Consider the following 25,027-nt stretch of genomic DNA (forward strand, 5'->3'; position numbering starts at 1 on the left):
GTTATTGTGTTTCATTCATATGTGCAGCGGAGGCCAGATGCTAAGCGAGAGAATCCTTTTAAACTCCCCGCCGCCAAACACTGGCAGGAGTGTTGCGCGTTACCATGGTGATGACGTTCATTTCATCCACTTATTTCTTGATTTTTACCTGAAGTTATCGTGAAATACACAACATAACTCTACCATAAAAATGTAATGCAAGAATCCTATGTTGATTTTCTTTATTAAAGGGTAGGATAGATTGAGAAACAATACAAATTTATGACGCAAGTTGAAGCTGAAGTTAAATCCAAGGGAAGGTTTGGTATGCAATGTTTACGGTCGCCATGTGAATGGGCGCGTTGTTCCTTGCGGGGAGGTGGCCCTGCCAGGCACTGAGATTCCCGCAGGCAGGCACTGAGGGGCCGTGCCAGTGGTGGACAGACACTTGCATATCAAGGGACACCGTCACCTCACGCCCGGAACTTGGCGTGCCCCATCCACAGTCAAGGCATCGGAGGTAAGACAGTGATGTAATGCATTGCTCCTCGAGCCGTAAAATAGAAGAAAAAAAAGGAAGATTTTAACAGATAATGGTGGCTAAGTTAGTGATGCATAGAAATATTGAGTTTGATGGATAACCGTTTCTTTGTCTATTATATATATATATATATATATATATATATATATATATATATATATATATATATATATATATATATATATATATATATATATATATATATATATATATCCACGGTAATAGTCTTCAACGGTCATGTTTTAAAAAAGAAAATAGATATATGTATGTGTGAAATGAATTAATAATTGTGATAATAATCGTACAAATCTTTGATGACGTTTAAATACCTCCACTTTTTGCGTAACTCTTGATGAAATTGAGATGCAGTGATACAGAAACTTACTGAATCTTTTTTTTTTATCGATTCCCTTCTGTTTCTCCATTAATATAAGTACGTATTAATGCAACTCACAAAAGAAAGAAAAGGAGAAGTTTTAATTTGTTTTATTCATTATCTATTTTTTTTTTAAGTCTCCTAGCTAGCGGGCTGAAGGTAGATAAAGAAAAAGCTTCGAGGTTTGTTATCGCGGTGAGATAAGAGACAGTAATCATCTCAGTCCGCTAGCTGAAGGCGCTGTCTGTGTGTTAAGGAGGTAAAACCTAAAGACGAATTTACGTTTTATCCTCTCTCTCTCTCTCTCTCTCTCTCTCTCTCTCTCTCTCTCTCTCTCTCTCTCTCTCTCTCTCTCTCTCCTAAACACATGCTTTCCTTCCTACTCCACAGAGGGAAACGCAAGATGAGTAACCCAGCCAGTGAGTTAGAGAGGCCAGGCACCAACTCCTCCAATCGCCAGGCTTGGGGTCAGGATGGGCGGGGCGGCGGCGGCGGGGCGGGCGCGGCCGTGGTGGACACCTACGAGTATGATGACAGCGAGGAAATCCGCAAGAAGGGATGCTGGTATAAGTTTTCCACCTTCGTGTCCCGTGAGTTATTATTTGGTTGTTTGTATCTACGTGTGTGTGTGTGTGTGTGTGTGTGTGTGTGTGAATGCTGCTGTTATGGCTACTACTATAAACTCTGTTCTTACTATTACTTCTACTGCGTTACTGTTGCTATTGCTGTTATCAGGACTTCTTTTATTAATACCACATGTTTATTATTATTATTATTATTATTATTATTATTATTAGTAGTAGTAGTAGTAGTAGAAGTAGTTGTAGTAGTTTGCACTGCACATTTTTTTTCCTTTTTCTTTATAAAACTGAACACACACACACACACACACACACACACACACACAGTTGTCAAGGAAAGGTTGTTTTGGCCTTTTCCAAGCAACGCCCCTCCCTCCCTCCCTCCCTCCTTTTCAGTCTTTCACCCCCGTCCTTTCACCTCCCCTTCCTCCTCCTCCCTCTCCCTATACCTCCCTCTCGCCCCTCCTCTCCCTTCTCCCAGTCTGTACCCTACTTATACAATCACGAGTTAATATATTACTAATACAGCGGCGTTCTTTTTGTGTAGCTGTTTGTTGTCTTTCTACTTTTAGTTATTATTATTATTATTATTATTATTATTATTATTATTATTATTATTATTATTATTATTATTATTATTATACTCCAAATTCTCCCCATCCTGGTCTATCCATCTTCAAACTTGTCTGAATTTTCTTAATATTTCTCTCTTGTTACGAGCTCATGGGTTTCTCTGGTAGCCAGCTAATGAATTCTTAAGCTACCCGGGGATCATAACAGAACGATAGTATGTTAAATTGAAACTAGGAAAAAATGGCTTGGGGATGTTATTTTTGCCAGTAGCCCCAGTTAAAACCTTGGTGTCACTGTTATCTGTTCGGAGAAATTATATAATAGTAACACCCGGCGTAGCAGTCTATTCAATACTCTCAGTTTATTTTGCAGAATAAAAATTGATACAAATTCAAGCGTAGGAAATTTGAGAGAGAGAGAGAGAGAGAGAGAGAGAGAGAGAGAGGTAACGGACAGGCGTGTTTGAGGTGGTGTTGGTGTGTGTCAACTGGTCACCCTAGCACCGTATAGCGTCACGTCTCTGTGTTGTCTTGATACATGACCTTGCCTGCCTGAAATCACTACTCTTCTCGCGCTTCCATTTGTCATTTGTCTACGAGTATGTTTTATCTCTCTACTCTCCTATCTACCCAAGACTTCTTTCCCGGCCTATCTCGCTGCTTTCATTTTTTTTTTTTGTTACTTCTAGACTTCTTTTCCATTTTCTTTCCTATTTCAAACTACCTATACTGTTTCTTGCTCATTTAACCTTCAATTTTCTTCCCTCTCGTGTCTTTCCCTTTCATATTCTCCTTTCAACGTTACCAGTTCATGTTACCTTCATTCCCTTCTTTATAATCTCTTTCCTATCACTTTTTTTCTTTTCCTATTTTTCCCTTTCGTATTCTTCTTTCAGTGTTAGCAGTTCAAGTTACCTTCCTGTCCTCACAATTTAAAATTCCTCATCTTGTTTGTTTACGCTTTATTTTATTCATGTTTCTAACCTTTTCCTATCTATTTTTTTTCCATCCTATTCTCTTTCTTTGTTACCTGCATGCAGACTTCCTTTTCCTTAGCAATCATTTCTCCCTTCCATTCCTATTTCAAACTCATTTTCACCATTTCTCTCAATCTTCTCTCCGAACCTTCCCGTAGCTGTCCTTTCTCTGTGTCTTGGCCTCATAGCCCTGGAAAACTCTCGAAGCTTTGTCAGGCTAGGTGGATGGCAGTAACCTCAGCAAGTCTTAAGATTAGCATGAGCTTGGCAAAGTTGACTAAGTTGACTGATGTAAGAAGACTCCACGTAGCTTCTTTTGTTGTGGAGGATTAGAGTAGTTTGAATCTGTGGCTGCCTGCGTGTCTAAGGTCCATTTTTAAAAGCTCCGTTTGGTGGTAGTACTAGGCTCCCCTTGGTTAATCTTCGTAAAAGGTTTCTGCTAGATGGACATTCCTATGGTAGCGTGGTTAGGGTAACATATCGTGGTTCTGTTGGCTACGGTTAGGTTTGGTTAGGCTATGTTATGTGAAGAGTTATGGTGTGTTTGTAGTGTTAAGCAGGAATGATGCGCTCTTTATCATCGTGGTGTTTGTTGGAAGTTTGCGATGTGTTGCGGAGTTTAATGTGATTGAATCTGATTTGGTAGAAATTTTCGTGTGGGAATTTGTTAGTGAAGTGTGAAGGAGTATGTGATTGGTTGTAATCTTATTATTTCCTTTCTTTTCTTTCTGTCTTTCTTCTTTCATTAGACATTTTGCCTCAATAGTAGTAGTAGTAGTAGTAGTAGTAGTAGTAGCAGTAGTAGTAGTAGCTCGTGTTGTCACAGTTATTGCTGTTGATATTGTCTGAACCACCACCACCACACCTTTCGAGAACCAGCAGCAGAACTCAGGCTGTGATTATTAAGGTAATGTTAAGGAAGTCTTTATTTAGTCCACGTCTTTCAAGCTAAACATTTACTGTTGCCTCCACCACCACTACTTTACGTTTATGCTGTCACTACCACCACCATCACCACCACTACTATTCTGACCAGCTAGGTTACCAATATCGACGATTGGAATTACTACTACTGTTTACTGTTGTTAGGTTGCCAGTGTCTATTAACTACTATTACTACTACTACTACTACTACTACTACTACTACTACTGCTGCTGCTGCTGCTGCTGCTGCTGCTGCTGCTGCTGCTGCTGCTGCTGCTGCTGCTGCTGCTGCTGCTACTACTACTACTACTACTACTACTACTACTACTACTACTACTACTACTACTACTACTACTACTACTATTACTACTACTATTACTATTGCTGCTGCTGCTGCTGCTACTACTACTACTACTACTACTACTACTACTACTACTACTACTACTACTACTACTACTACTACTACTACTACTACTACTATCACCACCGTCACTACTACCAACACTGCTTATTAATTTAACAAGTTGTCGTGGTGATAGTGTGGCGTGGTGACGAGAGAGAGAGAGAGAGAGAGAGAGAGAGAGAGAGAGAGAGAGAGAGAGAGAGAGAGAGAGAGAGAGAGAGAGAGATTGTGTGTTTATAGATGTAAATTAATAATATTACTAAATAAACACCGAGAAGATTAAGACGAGGAGGAAGAAGAAGAGGAGGAGGAGGTAGAGTAGGTAAAAGAAGAGGAGGTGGAAGAGAGGAGGAGGAGGAGGAGGAGGAGGAGGAATATGAAGGTCAAGAAGAAATCAATGCGGCAATAGGCTGTGATTCTAATCTACCAAGTGACCTGATTGTATGTAAGCCCTTCAGAAGATGTTCGTTTTGACTGGAGATGCGCAAGTTTAGTGAACCCTTAAGTCACCCATCTTTTGTGACTGGTGATGGTGATAATGATGATGATGATGATGATGGACTATTTAATCCTTGTGGTGCTACGGTCGTCATTGTAAATATTCAGATTAATATGGATAGTTTTGTGTAGACACCCTCTTAAATACTGGATAGGAGGCTATTTATTCGTTTACTTATTTGTTTACTAGGTTGCAGAACTATTCAGATGATTGTAATGCAAAAAAAAAAAGTTAATGTAAGGTTATAATTATGGGACAAAAGTCGTGTTAACAGAGAAAGAATGTAAAACAAATTATACTTCTACTGCTTTAATATAGACGTGTGTGTGTGTGTGTGTGTGTGTGTGTGTGTGTGTGTGTGTGTGTGTGTGTGTGTTTAGGCTCTTCTGAAAGGTGATAACTTAGTATCTTCAAGAAGGCACTAGCTAGCGATCACGACCCGCAGCAAATGATCATTCGAACTTTCTTTGCCTCTCCGCTTGCTGTGTGCGTGACGAAGAAAAGAGCGTGCGTGTTACTGAGGCATGCGGCACCTAAACCCAACTTCTGCATTTATATACACAACCTTGACTGTGTGTGTGTGTGTGTGTGTGTGTGTGTGTGTGTGTGTGTGTGTGTGTGTGTGTGTGTTGTAATGATTTCCAAGGGATTTTTAGTACCTTATATAACATCTGCACCCTTCTCTTAATCCCACAATTCCCCCCCTTTTTTTTTTTCCATTCTTCCCTTTCTTCCTCTCGCTTCCCTTTCCCTCTCTTCGCTCTGTCTCCTCGTAACTTGTAAGATTTTCACCGTGACGTCATTCGATACGAGAAGAGCTGGAGCTAGGGGGACGGTACGCCAAGGTTAATGGTAATGTGCATTTTTGTGTAGTAGTAGTAGCAGTAGTAGTAGTAGTAGTAGTAGTAGTAGTAGTAGTGGTGGTGGTGGTGATGATCGTAAGGGTAGTAGTAGTAGTAGTAGTAGTAGTAGTAGTAGTAGTAGTAGTGGTGGTGGTGGTGGTGGTAGTATGTTTTCTTGTTCTTATTTTTCTTGTTCTTCCTCCTCCTCGTTTTCTTTTTTTGCTACATCGAGTCAGACTTATAATACCCCCATCTCTAATACCAGCTTATCACTTTTTTCTTTCTCGTTTTTCTTAAGATTTATGTACTAATCCTGTTTTAAGCATACCACTTCCCCTGGTGTGTGTGTGTGTGTGTGTGTGTGTGTGTGTGTGTGTGTGTGTGTGTGTGTGTGTGCTGTTTACTGTATATACATTTTCAGGTATATGGGCCACACGACAGATGACGAAGAGAGAAGATCGAGAGGTTTACGTAAGAACAACGCTGAGAGAACTTCTAGTCTACGCTATATTCCTCGTCGACCTTTGTATTAGTAAGTCAAACTATTGTTATTGTTATTATCTCATTTTATCACTATTATCTATCTATTTATTTATATTGTACGTCATGATTGTTTCCTTTTGTCTGTGTCTTCTCCTCATCGCCATGTGTAAATAAGTTAGTCTCAGTAAGTTATATTTTAGTCATAATACCTTCTCCTCCTCCTCCTCCTCCTCCTCCTCCTCCTCCTCCTCCATTTTTTCTTTATCATAATTCTTCACGTAATTCTCATTCTTCTCTTTCAGCAGTCTCATAAATTCATTAACACACACACACACACACACACACACACCACACACACTTGCGTGCAGAACGCCACCACCATCACCACCTCCTCCTCCACCACCACCACCACCACCAGTTATAAAGTTAGCAAGGCAATCAAGATGGCCTGCTAACAGACAGCCATTGTCATCTACGCTCGCTCACTCACACCCACGCTTGTTCTCACTCCCTCTTCCTCCTTCCTCTCCCTCACACACCCCACACACTCCTAGACGCTCACAAACACACCTCAAAGTTGTGTTTTAAATCCTTAATTCAATTGATTCTATTTTTAGGAACTTGGAGATGAGTGTACATGAATTTCCCGGTATAAAATTGATTAGTGTCACTCGTATTGGTAAATGTGATAAATATTGCTAAATCCTCTTTATTCACCTCATTGTCGTCCTCCTCCTTTCTCTTTCATCGTAATAAAAAATAGCTTTCCTAGACATTATGACATGATAATCGAGTTGTTTCTTTCTTCTTCCTTTCTTGCCTTTCTACTTTTGATCACCTGTCCTTCGTGACGTATTCCGGGTTCTCAGAATGTGGGGCAAAGACGTCACAGCGACTCGGTCCCGCCACGTGTAGATGAGTCTCTCGTATGTATGTAGTAAGCGTGCCATGTTATGCTACACCCCACACACCATCCCTCTTGCGTGACACGAGCACACCATGGCGTAGGAATAGCAGTTAGTACTTGGTCCACCTTTAGCTGTCCGTCACGGAAGATTAGTTTTCTGTAATTGTTGGGCAAAATTTCACTACTATTTATAGAAGTTTTGCAGTGAGGTGGTTGTGGTTTTCCTTGTCAGTCCCTTTCTCTCCTTTTCACTTCTTGGCACAATTTTACAAAATTTCTTGGGTACCTACATTCAGTCATTGTGTATGGTGATGTGTTAAACCTCGGCTGTAGATTATACAACTTACGCGTGTATAAATGTATAAAATTTATACATTTATACTTGTATAAAAAAAATGCAATGCGTGATTTGCATGCAGGAATACACCACAGACTATTTTTTCTTGTGGAATTAAGAAACACGATAAAAAAAAAATGTGCATGAAGATAATCTAGTAACTCATAATAATAATAATAATAATAATAATAATAATAATAATAATAATAATAACAATAATAATAATAATAATAAAAAGACTTCCATATTATACTCTTCTCATTCTCTCTTCAACTCGTGCGCTTCTTCCCTTCAGTAAAGTTTGGTGTAATCTCAGTGAAAGGGATAACATGAACATTGCACAGTACTACTTGCTATAGAAGAAGTTACGGTAACTCATGTACTGTACTCTTTTTCCGGGACTACATGATCATTGTACTGTACTACTTGCTACACGAGAGACTATATAACGCCTAACCTTCTTTACATTAACGCTTGCCACGATCTTACCATCTATGTACTACTACACGAAAGGTTATGAAACTCCTGTACCCTTTGCGTAGTCAAACTAAATCAAACAGTCAATCTGTGCCTTTCTCTACAGTAACGTTTGGCATGACCTCGCCCACCATGTACTACTACACGAAGGTTCTGAGCGAGCTGTTTCTGGATGCGCCTTACCCTGACACCAAGAACACCTTCAGAGGCTCCACTCAGGTCCTTGACTTCTGGCGGGTATGTGACGGCGTGTTAATGTCCCTTATTCCTTCTCCTCTCTTGTTTGCTTTTCTAGGTCTTCTTTTGTGTTCTTGTGTGTTTTGTGATCTGATATGACTGTATTAAATATTCTTTCTTTCTCTTTCTTTTGTTTATTTTTAGAGGTCTTATGTGTTCTTGTGTACCATGTCATGTCTCCTTCGGGTATGTGACTGTGGGTTGTGTCACACTATTCCTCGTGTTGTTTGCTCTTCCTTTGTGTTCTTGTGTCTCGTGACTTCCTCCTCTTTTTTTCTTATTCTTTTCTAGGTCTTCCTTTGTGTTCCTGTGTGTCTTATGACCTCTTTTGAGTATGTGACTGTGTTAATATCCTCTTCTTCCTTCTTTATTTATTTTTATTTAATTAGTCTTTTTTTTTGTAGCTATCAAGTCAGGGAAGGTGTATGTAACTTACAATGTTTACTCTGAATTTTGAGTTTATTGCCGGTAGATGTTAAAATAAAGAGCTTAAATCCTCTCTTAACTCTATTTGATAAGAATGTACTAAGTTAATAATAATCTGATAAGAATGTCCCCAGCTGATAAGCCAGGGGGATTATTGCTTGCTGCAGCCACTGTTCAGATTGTTGAGGATGGTAACTGAGGGGCACTTTAATTAAAAGCCTGAATTTTCACCTGGCTTTCACAGATCTGGACTTAGTAATCAAGGTTCATTGACTACAAATGCCCTTGATGGAAATGCAGAGTGTGAGGGTGATGATTAGGGGCATAATCTAATAATAAAAAGAAGAGGAAAAACGTGACTTCTTTCATTGTTTCTACAGAATGAGACATAAGAAATACTGATCTAATAGAACTGATCCCCAGTTTTCAGAGAACATACTGCTGGATGGCTTGTACTGGGAACACTGGTATGACGTGAGCGCCACTGACACCACCAAGGATGACCGCAACATTCTGTATGAAAACCGGCTCTTGGGCGTCCCCAGAATCAGACAGGTGGGCGTCATGCAAGGGTGCTACTCATGCATTGCTCAATGGGACATTATAGAAGATTAAATGTGCACCTGGCTTTGTATTCTCACACACTACACAAAGCACAGGCATTTTTTTTCCTTCATCCTCCTCCTTTATGATTGTTTATGAAAGTTACTGTAAGGAGTCATTAATCTCATAGCTAGTTCTCCTGTGATACTAAAATTATTGTTGTGATGTTATATCATACAGCTGTATTAGAACCTACAGACGTGGTGCTACCTGAAGTCTCTCACAGAAGTAACTCCTTTTAATATTGGCCTCCTCAGTGCACATGAATATTTTCTTTCCAGTTACGAGTCCACAATAAGTCTTGTGAAATACCCCCAGACTTCCAGCGAGTCATCCGGCAGTGTTACAGTGAGTACTCGCCGACAAGTGAAGACCATGCAGAATTCAGTCCCAATGGGGAAAATACAACAGCGTAAGTCTCTGCAATACTTAATGGTGAGGTAAATTTTATGTTGAGAAAAAACAGAAGACAAGCTGATTGAAGAGTGACCTTGGAATGAAATAAGGAGTCTTGAGAGAAGAGACTGACTAAGTATTCATGTTGTTGGCAGTGTCACTGATAAGTTCTCTTTATGAATGCTGCTGCTGATATTGACACATGTTCACCTGGATCATGTTTTGCAGATGGAAGTATTTCTCGGAGAAGCAGCTTAACGGATCTGTCCACTGGGGGAAGATTGCACACTACTCAGGGGCCGGCAGCTATGTGGTTGGTCTTTCATTACCATGAGCACTACTTCACTGTGCTTTACCTTTATTGCATACCAAGTATATCATGTCTGGATAGGAATAGTCTTCAAATTAGCTGTTTACCAATTATCTCTCCCATGTAAGATAAAAAATTGGCAGGAATGATTGTAAATAAGAATGTATGTATGCATGTGGATGTCTTGCTTTAGTATGTTCAGTAAAGGCTGAGATCTGAGGAAATGAATGTTAGTGTGATTGTAATATATGCATATGGACATCTCATCTCTGCTACTCTCATTCACAGGTGATGTTGGTAAGTAGAAAGATCGCTGAATGCCAGTAACTTGCCCACCTTTTCCAGGACCTTGGCTCCAACAGGACCACAACAAAGAACATTCTTGCTGAGCTGCGTGATAAGTTGTGGATTCAGAGAGGCACTAGAGCTGTGTTCTATGACTTCACTGTTTACAATGCCAACATCAACCTCTTCTGTGTTATCAAGTAAGTTATTAAGCCACTGACCAATAAGTGGACATTAACATTAAGCAAAATTCTCAGGGTCAATGATCATGACAGCCCAAGAAATGATGGGTTCAAGATTGATAAATTTAGGTTTAAAAGGAGATAGGAAGGAATTATTTCTCAAATAGAGTGGTAGATGAATGAAATAGACCCAGTAATTAGGTTTTCAGTGTTGAGTCAGGGAGCTTTAAAAGATTAGACTAATTTGTGAAAAAAGGTGGAAATAGGTTGGTATGTTTCACATAGGGACTACCACATGAAGACCTGATGAGTTTTTGCAGTTTCCCTTGCTTTCTTATATGTATGTTTATGTGCCAAACATCAGTGTGCACTTCTTTCCCCAGGCTGGTGTTTGAGTTCCCAGCCACAGGAGGTGTCATACCCTCATGGGAGTTCAGAACAGTGAAGCTTTTACGCTACGTCACTCCAAACGACTTCTTTGTGCTGGCGTGTGAGTGCATCTTTGTGTTCTTCATCCTGTACTATATCATTGAGGAGGCCATAGAGATCAAAGCACTCAAGTGGTCATACTTCAAGAGCACCTGGAACATCCTCGACTTACTGGTCATTGCGGTATGTCACCAGTGTCTTTTACTGTATAACCCCTTGATCAATAACACAGCATTTGACTTTGAGGTTTGTTGTCTCACTATAGAAGGTGTAAAATGGGAACTGCCACACATCCCCAGTCTCACACCTATACACACTCAGGACAATCACTGTATGGTTGGGACATTACAGATCTCAGTTTCTTGTATGTCCATCCTTGGTTTCAGTCAAGGTTGTGCTTCAGAAGATATGGGAAGACAGAGCTTTATAAAATGTATTTCCTGTGTATGTATATCACAAAAATAAATTATCAAAATGTGTTATAGAAGACTTGGACACTAGAAAGCAGTTTATAATATGAGGATTACCTTTCAGATTTCACTTCTCTGCATCGGCTTCAATGTCTTCTGTTTCTTCACCATCAGCAGCAAATTGCAGGAATTATTGGAAGACCCAAACATCTTCGCAGATTTTGAGTTCTTGGGGTATTGGCAAATACAGTTTAACAATGCAGTTGCTGTTTGTGTCTTCTTTGCTTGGTTTAAGCTTTTCAAGTATATATCCTTCAACAAGACAATGACACAGCTCTCCTCCACACTGTCAAGGGTGAGTGGTGGCTGACAACACTGTTCTGGCATGTCCAATGATATCATTACCATCAGTGCAGCTTATGTCTGCCTCAGTTATCATGGAAATAAGTCAATATTTTAACATCCTTCACCTAGAATAAATTGGTGATTCTCATGTGTTGATTTAAGAATATTTATGTTTTTGTTTATCCACCATTCTTTTACAATTGTCTGCAAGTGTTTCATTGCTCCACAGTGTGCCATGGACATAGCTGGGTTTGCCATCATGTTCTTCATTGTCTTCTTCGCCTTCGCCCAGCTGGGATATCTTCTTTTTGGCACACAGGTTAGTCTTTCCAAGCTCAGTCTTTCAGTAACCCTTGTGTATTGTAAGATTAAGTGCACACACACACGTAAAATGACAACTCATTCATGTCTTTATCTCCTTTAGGTGCGTGACTTCAGAAAATTCATGGATGCTGTCTTCACACTGCTCCGGACTATTTTGGGTGACTTCAACTTTCACGAGATAGAGGAAGCCAACAGGGTCTTGGGCCCAATCTTCTTCATCTGTTATGTCTTCTTTGTGTACTTTGTGCTGCTGGTAAGTGAGAATTTTTATCAAGTGATGTTGCTATTCTACAAATTTTAGTAAATTAAATGCCCATTTTCTAGTGATTTTTCTGATAATTAGTTGTAAATACATAGAGTTTTGGTGGCACTTATTGTAATGTGTGTGTACTATAAGTATTATTGGACAGCTGACTCATATTCCATACACTACAGTGATAACTTTGGTATACTTTAAGTTTCAGAGTCTATATAGGTTTTGTTTGATTTTAGAGGTTTCCTGAAAGCTCTGATAACTACCTTGAACCTTTGAATTACAGAACATGTTCCTGGCTATCATTAATGACACATACTCAGAGGTCAAGATTGAAATTGCCAACCAGCGTAATGAATTTGAGATTGCGGACTACTTCAAGCGAGGCTACAACAACATGATGGGCAAGCTGGGGCGGAGGGACAAGATTGTGGATATTCAGAATGCCCTTAAACTCTCTGATTCCAATGGAGATGGGATGCTGACCTTTGATGAGATACGAACAAATCTAAAAAAGTATGTTTTATGCCTGTATTCTTAAAAGTTTTGCTGTTTTTTTCTCAATCACTTTCAACAGGCTCCAATAGAAATAGGGGGTATCAGTGGGAAAAACATTTTTGTGGGAAAAATATCCATGAGAACTAACCCAATCTTCCTTGTGGCCTTAGAAATTAGTCATAATGAGAGAACAAAATATTTAAAAATATGAACATTAGCCTCATGAAGCTAGTATATATCTCATAATTAAGGTGTCATATTTTTTTTCACCTGGACAGATAATTCTTGGATGTGGAGACTTGTAGATCTGCCTGTGATAGTTACTGATGATATGCAATGTTCCTTTTCAGATGCAACTTTTCTGACATGGAGATTGAGATGTTCTTTGCCAAGTACGACACAGATGGCAACCGCTTGCTTGAGCAGGACGAGGTCAGGAGGATGCTCAGTGACCTTGAAGGGCAGAAAGTTGAACTGGAAAGTAAGTTGATGCTGGAGATAAATTGATGGTGTTTGTTATTCATTAGGAGGTTCATTGTTATCATTATCATAGTCTTTGTAATCCTTCTGGTAGCTCTGGTAGTGGTCCTGTGTTGGTGTTTGGTATCTTATGTCAATCTTGTACATGAAAATTTATTGACTATTTGCATTTCATGTAAAAAGCACTTTCTTTCATTTTGCAAACCATATTAATTAATAACCATACTAATCCTCAGCAAGCAAATCTGAAGGGGACAGTAAGTGGTTATACAGTCTATTGGCGATGCATATGAGGACTGGTAGCATAGTGTAGCATAGTGGAATGATTAATGGCATATTAGTGTTACCTTGTGCAGTAGAAGGAGCATTGCATGGCTGTCTTAGTTCTCAAGCACTTCATTGTTTAATTGTAGGTATGCATCAAGTGACTGTACATGTGTATATATGTATATGTGTAAATATATGTCTTTATATTATGTACATAAAACTTCAGTAAGTGGAATACTTTTATGTGCATTGATGCCATGCATATGTACATACATAGTAGTTGTATAAGGCATGTTTTAGTGAGTCATGCATAACAGAAACCTGCATGGATGTATTTTTGTTGTATTCTGTTAGGTAGTTGTTGTCTGTAGATGACACACCTCAAATTACTGCTTTTCTGCTTCTTTTGAGACATTAAACACACACACACACACACACACACACACACACACACACACACACACACACACACACACACAAACACACACACACAGTTGAGAAGGACCAATAATAGAAACTACAATCCACACATAACCACTTTTAATGAACTGGGCAGATGTATATAGTGATGCATTATAAATATTCAATATTATGAAGGGACTAAGCACAGGCCAGCCAGTTCTCTCCTTAACACAGCCATCCATCCCTGCAGAGCAAATCAAGAATGAGGACCGACCAAGCAGTGCCAAAGCCAGTGGGGAAAGTGAGACCCGGCCAGCCTCAGCTTCTTCAGGCCATGGCTCAATCACCTCTGTGTCATTTGAAGAATTTTCTGTGTATGTATTCACTGCTCTTGTGGCTGAAGACTCTGCCTTCATGTAGAATAGAATGGTTCTTAAGTAGGTTTTGTAAATGAGTAGGATAAAGGTAGCAAGAATGTGGTAAGTGCACAGATGTTAGTTTTGGGAGGTTGGACAGATCTATCTAATGGTGGCAATTAGAGGATAAATTTTAAGTGCACTGGAACTGCATTATGTAAGTCCGCTATTTCATTGGAGTCTTCTTTTTCCGTTATGTTTTCTTTTATGTACATGTAAAGCATGCATACATCTCTGGTCATAAGTGATGTTGGGGATTTCAAAGTACATTCATTGGATCAGAGGAAAATAGGGAAACATTGTAGTATACTCTGAATGAAAGTTACTGAAATCTGATATTATATCTGGCGGGAACTAAAGTTATGCGACGGATGACTGAGTTTCCCCTTCAGGCTGCAGCGTCGTGTGGACCGGCTGGAGCACAGCATTGGCAGCATTGTGAGTAAGATTGACGCCGTTCTGGTGAAGCTCGATCACATGGAGAAACACAAACACAAGCGTAAGGAGACGATGAGCAAGCTGCTGGACACAATCACTGAGAACGACGACAGTACGTAGCGAAGCCAAACTTTTGTCGTATATCAATGAATGTCACTGATATTCTTGAGAGAGAGAGAGAGAGAGAGAGAGAGAGAGAGAGAGAGAGAAAGGGGCTAATAGGTTCTTCACTGCAGTGGATGACACCACCAAAAGGAAGCGCGTGGAGCAAATGGTGCGAGATGAACTGGACAAATGGGATGGAGATTCAAGTCCTATGGTGAGTTTCCCTGCGCTCAGTACCTCAAGAGCTTCAATTACTTTATAGTTGCCAGTGATATCATTAGTTACATGATAGCACTACTACTACTACTACTACTACTACTACTCTAGTGTTATAGCTTTGTTCTAATGATATATGGCGTTTTACAGTGATACTTATACGCACATTCGTTTCTCCATTGTTTCCAGAGTCACAAATAAGAAGCTTGGGATGGAATTTCTTTTGCTGGAGAGATCTGACAAACAAATACTCCTAAGAGAAATGATTCATTTAACGACTATAATGTCCGTGTGATTGATACTGCAGTAGTCATGCTATACAGTAAGGTGTGAGTGCGTGTGTGTACATAACTGAGGTTATAAATTGCACTTTTTTTCTTTCAATGTCTCTTTTAATTTATGAAAGCCTGAATGCAATTAGATTTTTTTATTTTTTATTTATTTTATTTTTTTTACCTATATATTACGTCCTGTTGGTCCTGTTTTAACGGGTTATGCGTTGTGGTGGTGGTGGTGATGGTGCGCAGTGCGATGGCAGTGAGTGGTGAAAGACTCGGCAGCCGCAGGATCGTCTCGCCCTGTGCTTCTCTCCTTGCCTCATTACCACGCAGCGAGAGCCCGCTCACCGCCACCCAGGAAACATTAATGGTTCTGTGTTGGTTCATCAAGAATGCTTACGGTTATTAGTTATGTTCTCACTGAACTTTTATGTTATTGTGTCAGGGATTTTAGAGTTATAATTAGTTGATAAGGACATTGTGATTTACGCTTGTTTTGAGTGTTATTACATTTATGTTGTAATTGTTGAGCAACTGTGATAGTAAAATACACGAGTACAATGGTATATATATATATATATATATATATATATATATATATATATATATATATATATATATATATATATATATATATATATATATATATACTCTATGGCCTTATAAGTGAGTCAAGCAATGTATTAAGTATAGAGGGAGTAGAGTGGAGTGGAATGCCTCACGCACGTCTATAATCAGTCACAAGGTCTAGTTCACTTGGCGCTGTAGCTTCGTAGTGTTTAGGGTGCAGCCCCGCCATCATACAGCCTGGTTGGTGCGTCTCCTTGAGAGCAATTGTACATCTTGAAGGTTGGCAGTTCAGTATTAATAAAACTAACGTGAACTACCTGATGGTTTAATGTCCATGTTAAGTATTCCTTGTCGCTTATACCCTCACGCTCTCTCTCTCTCTCTCTCTCTCTCTCTCTCTCTCTCTCACATATCTTCAGATTTAGAAATCTTGACTAAAAGTAATCATTCGACTAGCCTCTACCACTTTTCTCTCTCCTAATCACCTTAATTTTTGTCTGTTCCCCCCAACTAACAACTCAAAGATCTGTATTTTCCCCAAACGACTTCCCTCTCTCCCTCCCCTCCCACAACACAGGTCACGCCACCAGGAAGCTCTGCGCCACTCAGTCGGCAGCAGGCAGAGAAGGAGGGTTGGTGTGTGGTCCACGAGGTTCTTCATTGCTGTTCGTCATCAGTTATATGAAAGGGAGCGTCTTGAATCCAGCCAGCAGAGCATGGAATGAACTTATCGCCTGGTGAGTTATGTTATCTATATTACACATGAATAATAGACGGTAATCAAAGGCAGTTACTTGTTTCGCAGTACCAAACACAGATCCTTGGGTACTCTATCTGGGACTGAATTTGGGAAACCTTTGTACCGTAGTAAGCGCAATGAAGGATTTAGAACGTTCACTGTCACATGTTGGTAAAAGCCCTTGATTACCTTGACTTTCTTAAGCGTATGGAAGAAGCTCATCAAAACTGGTGTACAACACTCGGTGAATTTCTTTAAGGGGCGTGAAAAGATGAGCATGGTTGTTATGATCTTGGCGTGTGGCTGTTCTGTCTCAAGTGCCCCCATGTTGGTTGTGGTCTTGTCTTTACTTGTCATTTAGCAGTTTCGAAACCTGTTGACGTTACTGTAGCATGTGCGTCACGAAAAGAGTCCGTGGTAGGTAATCAGAAGAGTCGGGAAGTCAGTTAAGTAGTTTGGTAGATAATTAGAAGTCATGCGAGCAATAAAGTAGTTTGTTCTTATAAGTAGGAACATATCAGTGAGTGCACATTGTCTCGTTGTTACAAATTAATGATAGTTATATGGACATGCAAACTTAAATACAGTGATCGCAGAGCTCATAGATCTTTTAATTAACTAACGAGGGTGAAGAGCAGCCAATTAATGACCTTGTAGCTTCCTTCCTTTTTGTATCCTTCCATTGATAAACTGCAGGAACCCATACCATTTCACACCGAGGGCGGCGCTTAACACACACACACATACACACCGAAACAAAAGGTCTGCTGATGTAAATATTAAAACACAGCTATATACTCTCCATGTCCCATTGATATTCTCCCTGCCCCGAATGTCATTCACACCTAATTTTTCTCAGTTTAGCTTTGCCCACTGAAAAACACTGAACACCGCTTCTATTATTTTGCGCGCAGCTATTATTTGTCCCCATTCGTCTCATGATATATAAGAAAAACTTAATCAAATAGGAGTATAATGGATTAAATGAAGATAAATATTTGGAAGATTGCTGGGGATAGTTCGACTCTTTCCTTACGATATGCTACAGTACACGACACAATGAGATACTGACAAACGTACAAGAGATGGAAAGTCATTAAAAAACAAGATTTTCTGATGTATAGCCAGTATAATGTTTAGAGGGTTGAAAAAAAAAGGAATGTCTGTGGTTTGTCAATAAGGAATCATGCGTTAAGTAAATGGAAGTCTACAGGGATTCGGCACTTTCAGTAAGAGAAATAATGACCTCTTGGTAAGTTGAGGCATTTAGCACTGGGCATGAAAAAATAGTGTTTGACATTTACCAGTTTTCAGCTCAAGCCCGCCCTTCCTTACTGCAATTTTTGATTGAACTGGTTTAACTTCTGTGGAATTAAGTCTGGATAACTTGAGTTACAACAATACGGAGGACGATGGCAAGGAAGGACTTGTACCCAAACTTTGATACCACAAAAAAAAAATCTATTGTGTTCTGTCACACTAACTGGTTGTCACTGGATGGACCGGTCCCTCGCCTCCTTCCCCGCAGCACACGCATTTGAAGTAACTTAAAATCTTTCTGCCTAATTCTGTTTTAGGGCCTTTTGCTACGTGGATGATTTAAAAAGAGGCTTGCTCTACACATTTGAAGCATTTTCATAACTTCGTACGAATTTCTCTCTCTCTCTCTCTCTCTCTCTCATAAAGGATAAAGTTAAAAATCTCTCTCATAAAGGATAAAGTTAAAAATTTCATAAGATTAGGTAACTTTTACTGACTTTATAATCTCGAAAAATTAGATACAATGAACGTCTTTTAACGAAAATCTTAACAGAACAAAATGCATTACATATGAGCAAACATAACTGAGCACAACATAGTGTAATGAAAATGATAAATAGTTTACTGGTCTTTGAACACAGCACTATGGCACAAGATTATAGTGTGTGATGCACTATAACAAAATGGTGAAAATACCTTGAGAATCATGTCTAAAACACCTAATGACTTATGACTCACTTGTATAAAATCAGAGGCAAAGTGTTGGGTCACAGAACTAGTAATACCTAAGAGGATCAAGAGCCCCAAACTCTTCAACAAAATCTGTAAGTAAAAAGGAGAGTTTTAGCCTTTCCCTGCAGGGAAATCATACTTGAGCTGCTAATGAGACAGACAGGCACATAACAGATCAGCATGCAGCATAAGCACAAAACAGCCATACTCTTGCAAACACTTAGTTTGGAAGAAAAAATATACTTTTCTCAAAATGAAGAAAAAAATGTGCAGAGTCCTTTCTGGAGGAAGGTATGTAAAAATAGTAAGCTGCATTAACTTAACCAAACAGTTGCTCCATTCACAGCCTCAGTATCCAGTTTACTGTGTATAGAAATACATATATATATTGGTCTGTCTATTTAATAAACAAAACTCCATTTGCTAAAAATATATAGAAATTTTCATCTATGTAATTTGCTGTATTACCAGTCTTATTACAATAGAAGCTAGGCAGCTTTAACAGGCAACATTTTTCATATAAAATGTCTAATAAGTTTTCATTTATATTCCAATTGCTGTGTAGTAATTATTGTGGAAGTACTCATATAATTGAAGTTTTGACTGGTCCAACACTGAGGATTTCAAAATGGAAATGCTTTCCCATAGCTAACTTTGCCTCCAATAGGATGTGGTGCAGCACATGGCACAGGATGCTTCAGGAACACAGCACCTCAGCACCCCATGTACACTTACAGCACATGCATCCATATCTTGCTAGGAAAACATTCTCCAATCAAATAAAATATATTGCACATCATATTTAAATTTCTATTAACATGTTGACATTGGAATGAAGGTCTTGTGCTCTCAATATACATTCTCTCTCTCTCTCTCTCTCTCTCTCTAATCTACACACACACACACACACACACACACACACACACACACTCACACACACACACACACACACTGCTCACTCTGAGGTGGCACTCCTGTTGTTAGTGACAGACAAGAGATTCTCTGGTTCTGTGTTTTCCTGACATGAAATTTCTTGGTCCTGCACATCGCTATGGGTGTCTGGAGTTGCTGTGTCCCCACGCTCTATGATAGAGGCCACTTCTGTCTGGGAGTGTGACCCCAAGCTTTCAGAACCCTCAGATGGAGAGGCCGGGTCACTTCCCTCACCAGAGATGTCTAGTGTGCCCATTCCCCCTTCAACAGTACTGAGTTCAGCAGCTAAGCCTGGTAGTCCCAAGTCAGGTTGAGGTTTAGTACAGGTGGTTAGTTGTAAGAGCCTACTAACAGCAGCAGCATCCACCTCAGCGTAAGCTCTGTTATCAGCAGCGAAGGTGTCGGCATAAGTGGCTGGGGCTCTGGTTGTGTAAGGACTGTGGTGGGTGTGTTCATACTGGGTAGTGGTGGTGAGGGGGAGAGCTGTGCTGAAGAGCTTGGGTGATGCTGGTTGTGATGTGTTGGTGTCGTAGCAGCGGTGCTGGTGTGAGAAGAACTCCAGGGTGGTGATATTGGGGGAAGAGGGGCCGGAGGATGACACGAAGGATGGGGGTCCAGACCAGCCAACACCTGGAGAACACAACACTCTTCACTACCTCTAGCAAACCACACGTCACTGCACACTCAGGCCAACTCAAGTGGAGCTTGGTTTTGTTAAGGTTATTTGTCTTAAGATTCTAGATTATATAGTACTGTTATATGATTCCATGTAGTTACTAGATCTGTCTGATTAAGTTTAACTAATATATTTGTTACTGATCAGATCAAAATTTGTCTGCCTTGTTTTCTTTCACCACTAAACCACTTTTAATTTGGCCATTGCACTCACACAGATTAATAAATGATTAAAACAGCCATTCACTTTTTAAGAGCTCATTAGTGATGTAGAATATATATTACAACTTTTTCCAAGCTCAGCAGTCTAAAAATGGAGTTGATAACTAAGGAATTAGCTTATAATTTATAGCCAAAAGTATCTAAGATTTGTCACTATTAACTGCTAAAGGTGAATGACTGTGCTTAACTTGTGATGCTACTATGATCATGCACTTTGCACCACAATAACTCTCTTCAAACATAATGAAATGCCTAAAAATAAGCTAACTAAAGTGAAGCCAAGTAGCCACACTGAACTCTAGATCATACTGTGGAGAATGGAAAAGCACATCATAGAAAAGTTTTCAGGCACCTAAACATTTGATAGATGAAATATTAATCTTTCCCAAAATTTTATTAATATATATATATATATATATATATATATATATATATATATATATATATATATATATATATATATATATATATATATATATATATATATATATATATATATATATATATACACACACACACACACCATAAACCCTCGATAAACCAAGTTTTAGATAAACTGACCCCTTTGTGATAAACTGACCCCTTTGTGCCAACTGAACTTCCCTTGGTAAACTGACCAAATGTTTGGTTTATCAGATGAATTTGAAAGCTGACCAAGCATGCCAGTGACTGTGTGTAACCCTTGGGTAAGCTGACCACTGGTGCCAGCCCAGACTGGGCCAACCGAACATGGCCAGTGTGTGGCTGTTATCTGGTATTGTGTGGCGCCATGTGTGTCACTTGGCTTCCTCCCCCTTTGTCTCATAGCAACACTTCCTAGCACAGCAACACAGTATCCCTTCCTTGTTTGGCAAGTGCAACACAGTCAAAAATACTTTTATTTGATCTACCTTATTTATATTACAGTACATTAATTAAGCAGTGTACCATTAAAGATCTACTGTAAAAAAATGTACAAAAAGAAGCCATCCATTTTAAACATAAGTGTTACCGAATGCATCACTGTATAAACCAACCCTGTCAGTCAGTTTCAGGTGCTATTCTGATCTTATAAACCAACTTTCAGATAAACCATCAGGCATCTCCCACCCAATTAGTTCAGTTTATCAAAGGTTTACTGTTTCCACAAAATAGCATCCATCTTAGTTTATAATCAAGTTGTAAACTCAGTAAGCTCATAAAGGTGCAGAATGTCCATAAAATATAGCTACTTGAAGCCAAAGCTTAAACATGTAGGAAAGTTGTGTATGTTGCTCTGGCAAACTACCTAGAAGACTGAAATTCATTCAAACCAGCCATTCTGCACAAACCTGCAGTAAAACTTCATCCAGCAATCTACTCAATGATACACAGATAAAACACCAAAAAATCTCAACAACTTTGGTTCTTAAGCATTGTCAGACCACCATTGCTGCTACACTGAGAGAGAATATGGATGAGTGCAACTAGTGCTTGCTGTACAAACCACTAGAATTTTGGACACTACGCTGATTCCAGAATGCTCAACGCAGTAATTTGAAATGTCTACCTTTGGTTAAAGTGAGGTTGAAGAGAACAGCAATCAAGGCCTGGATGAGTTTCCAGCATAGCTACCACCATATCCATTTTAGAAGGCCGATACGAGGCCAGAAATGGATAGAGCACTAATATACCAGATGCAATGGGTATTTATATGTTCTATTATCTTGAACCACCAAGCACATGTGGATCAAACACAGCTTGCTTTGGCTCAGGTCTTATTGAAGCCCTGACTTGGGGAGTTGATGCACTGAAAACAAGCTTGCCAAACCGAACTTGTCTTACTCAAGTTAGTGGATGACAGTATCACATAAAACTAAGGGCTTACCATTGGCTGCTGCAGTGAAATAAAAGAAAATGAGCACAGTGACTGTGGTTAACACAAGACTGGTAATGCCCTTTCAGAAGTTTTGTAAAATCAAGAGAACAACAACTCATGGATGCCAGGATATCAGAGCTCAGTCTGTATGAGCCTCTTAAACTGACTAAAGATGAGATGATAAAATGATGATCAATACTAAAGGTCTTCCCTCTTAAAAGTAGGAACATAAGAATCCACAGGAAGGGAGCAAACCAAGGAAGGCAACCACTGTATTGAAGCATAAACAGTTCAGTCTGCTGATGTTGCATGAGAGGCTAATTCAATAAGCAAAGAATATCCAATACATTTTTTGCTGAACCCCAGTGATGCAGGTACAAATGAATGGTGCCCTGTGTGATGTCACCTCATTATCCTGAGGTATCTCTGCTAAAGCTGCTAGCCTGACTGAAAGCTCCACAGCAGTTTGTTGGATGCGTAGTAAATAAGCAGTGCTGCTTTCAATCAAGACGGCTTCCAGTGCCTTGGTGTGCCTTGATCACTTATTGCTGTATTTGTACTGACTGTCATGACTTGCCTTCCTTCCCAAAGGAGGAAATCATGACCACATTACCTTCATCTCACAACATTTCACTCTTCCCAAGGGGCAGCTTCTTACAACAAGATTTTTGTTACATTTTATTGTCTAAGTTTTCATGGGTTCTCCTCACTTGGCTGTTACTCACTAAATATAAACTTATATAAAAATATACACACATCTATTCATACACTATTTTTCACATTACACAGCACCAACACTTGTAACTTAGTTAAAAAGAACCTGTGTATACTACACTAGCTGTTAGAACAACCTTGAGTCACTTGCCCTTGGTACCTTAGTGGCAACATCAGAGCAAGTATCATGGATATGTGTTATTTCCTTCTACATTCACTTGACTAACACAAACTCTCTTCCAGATAAAACTACAAGACAGAAATGTCAGTAATGAAATTGGAAGGTAAAACTACAAGACAGAAATGTCAGTAATGAAATTGAGTAAGTGTGAAGAATTATCCCATAAGCTTTCAGCAGTGACTGGCTGAGACTGATGAAAGAAGAAGCATGAACACTACCTCTGATGGGCAGCCACTACATCAAGTAAGCCTTTTTATGGTTATCATCAGAATGTAAACAAAAGATCCTTCTTATACTAAAATGAGGAATGCTCTATTGTTCAAGTTGAAACTATTAATTAAATTCAGCAGTCTACCAAACAAGCAATATATTTATTCTCTGGTATAAATGCTACAAAGAACACATACTAAAAATTTTGTTATTGTTAGTCATTTCAGCCACAGCATGCCACTTCTATTACTGCCTTCACCACACACTAAGTGGAGTGGCTAGGGAACTTTGACCCTTCATTAGTTGTCTTTGTCTCCTACAGAGTCTCCAAGGAAGATTCTCGAGACCACTTACTGGAGGAGGGAGACTGGAGGCCGAGAGGAAGAGGCTGAGTGCGGGGGTGCCTCGGGGTGGAAGGCATCTTGGGTGGGGAGGAGAGAGGCGTGCGGAACTGGGCGAGGGCCATGCGCTCCAGAAAGCCATCCAGCTGGCGGAGGGACAGGGCGTTGTGCAGAGTTTCCAGCGGCCGAATGGATGGCACGCCTCCAAGACCCTCCAGGCCTGTAACACAAGGGAAAAGTTACTGTTGCAATACACAACTGTTTCCTGCAAGACTGGATAAGAAGCCCTACAGGCCTCTGAGTCTAGCAATGTGCAGCCACTCATGAGCAATGGGCCAAGTCATCATTTCAATGTTTTGTGTCAAATGGCCACTTACTTTCTGGATGATTGAGATAGTTTTTCCAACAATTATGAGGGCACTGATTTAATTTGCACATGCCATACAGTAAAGTGATAAATAACAGGTATGATGCAAATAGATACTTAGGTCTGTTTTGTAATGCCAACAGAAATACCAAATATATTAAGTTTGCCTTAGATGTAGAAGTTAAATTTTTCTCTCTCTCTCTTCCTCCCCTCTTCCCACAGAACCACAGTCTCTCTCTCTCTCTCTCTCTCTCTCTCTCTCTCTCTCTCTCTCTCTCTCTCTCTCTCTCTCTCTCTCTCTCTCTCTCTCTCTCTCTCTCTCTCTCTCTCTCCACACAGTTGCTCACCACACCCTCTTGCATACAAGGTACTTAAGCCTTCCGTCACCAGAATCTCATGCACTTTATATTTCTGCCCGGAACCATGCCAAGTCTGTTCTCCAACAAGCCAAAAACTCCTTCATTAACAGAAAATGTCAAAACCTTTCAAGATCTAACTCCCCTCATGACTTCTGGCATCTAGCCAAAAATATCTCCAATAACTTTGCTGCTTCTTCTTTCCCTCCTCTATTTCAACCAGATGGCACCACTGCTATCATCTATTTCTAAAGCTGAACTCTTCGCTCAAACCTTTGCTAAAAACTCTACCTTGGACGATTCTGGGCTTGTTCCTCCCTCTCCTCCATCCTCTGACTACTTCATGCCACCTATTAAAATTCTTCGCAATGATGTTTTCCATGCCCTTGCTGGCCTAAACCCTCGGAAGGCTTATGGATCTGATGGGGTCCCTCCTATTGTTCTCTGAAACTGTTCCCCTGTGCTTGCATCTTGCCTAGTCAAACTCTTTCAGCTCTGTCTGTCAACATCTACCTTTCCTTCTTGCTGGAAGTTTGCCTACATTCAACCTGTTCCTAAAAAGGGTGCTCGTTCTAATTCCTCAAACTACCGTCCTATTGCTTTGATTTCCTGCCTATCTAAAGTTTTTGAATCTATCCTCAACAGGAAGATTCTTAAACATCTATCACTTAACAACCTTCTATCTGATCGCC

The 25,027-nt window shown here is 39.8% G+C and overlaps 2 protein-coding genes across 24 annotated transcripts in view; one reads left to right on the forward strand and one right to left on the reverse strand.

Moving 5' to 3' along the window:
• The first annotated feature begins 255 nt into the window (after nucleotides 1–255).
• Nucleotides 256–24,285, forward strand: LOC135089875 (polycystin-2-like protein 1). 4 transcript variants are annotated; one of them, XR_010261665.1, is made up of 21 exons: nucleotides 271–499; nucleotides 1,287–1,486; nucleotides 6,116–6,226; nucleotides 8,005–8,135; nucleotides 8,985–9,116; nucleotides 9,446–9,576; nucleotides 9,789–9,873; nucleotides 10,216–10,355; nucleotides 10,721–10,949; nucleotides 11,301–11,531; nucleotides 11,751–11,840; nucleotides 11,946–12,098; nucleotides 12,385–12,614; nucleotides 12,947–13,077; nucleotides 13,996–14,119; nucleotides 14,554–14,711; nucleotides 14,836–14,918; nucleotides 15,110–16,047; nucleotides 16,346–16,505; nucleotides 23,124–23,304; nucleotides 23,594–24,285. XR_010261665.1 is itself a non-coding variant. In XM_063986062.1 (18 exons), exons 1-18 carry the CDS (start codon nucleotides 333–335, stop codon nucleotides 15,119–15,121), a joined length of 2,538 nt encoding a protein of 845 aa, XP_063842132.1. In that variant the 5' UTR covers nucleotides 271–332; the 3' UTR covers nucleotides 15,122–16,084. The 4 variants fall into 4 exon arrangements, 2 of the variants coding, with proteins under 2 accessions (XP_063842133.1, XP_063842132.1); XR_010261666.1 differs by lacking the exons at nucleotides 271–499; nucleotides 1,287–1,486 and adding an exon at nucleotides 5,553–5,704; XM_063986062.1 differs by lacking the exons at nucleotides 16,346–16,505; nucleotides 23,124–23,304; nucleotides 23,594–24,285 and having other exon boundaries at nucleotides 15,110–16,084.
• Nucleotides 18,241–25,027, reverse strand: part of LOC135089874 (inositol hexakisphosphate and diphosphoinositol-pentakisphosphate kinase 2-like) — a 61,647-nt gene continuing 54,860 nt past the window's right edge. For all 20 annotated transcript variants that reach the window (XM_063986050.1, XM_063986041.1, XM_063986061.1 and 17 more), the window contains 2 exons: nucleotides 23,626–23,832; nucleotides 18,241–20,062 (listed from right to left, as the gene is read on the reverse strand). In XM_063986050.1, the coding sequence (XP_063842120.1) occupies nucleotides 19,455–20,062; nucleotides 23,626–23,832 (815 nt within the window). In that variant the 3' untranslated portion in view covers nucleotides 18,241–19,454. The remainder of the gene's footprint in view (nucleotides 20,063–23,625; nucleotides 23,833–25,027) is intronic.

Source organism: Scylla paramamosain, chromosome 33, assembly GCF_035594125.1.
Source record: "Scylla paramamosain isolate STU-SP2022 chromosome 33, ASM3559412v1, whole genome shotgun sequence".
Lineage (NCBI taxonomy): Eukaryota > Metazoa > Arthropoda > Malacostraca > Decapoda > Portunidae > Scylla > Scylla paramamosain.

Bases quoted from the DNA above. Each gene is read 5' to 3' on its own strand.
- LOC135089875 (XM_063986062.1), top strand. From the start codon at position 333: ATGGGCGCGTTGTTCCTTGCGGGGAGGTGGCCCTGCCAGGCACTGAGA. The intron at 8,136-8,984 runs GTATGTGACGGC...ACTGATCCCCAG, and splicing joins AGGTCCTTGACTTCTGGCGG to TTTTCAGAGAACATACTGCT. The intron at 14,712-14,835 runs GTACGTAGCGAA...TCTTCACTGCAG, and splicing joins AATCACTGAGAACGACGACA to TGGATGACACCACCAAAAGG.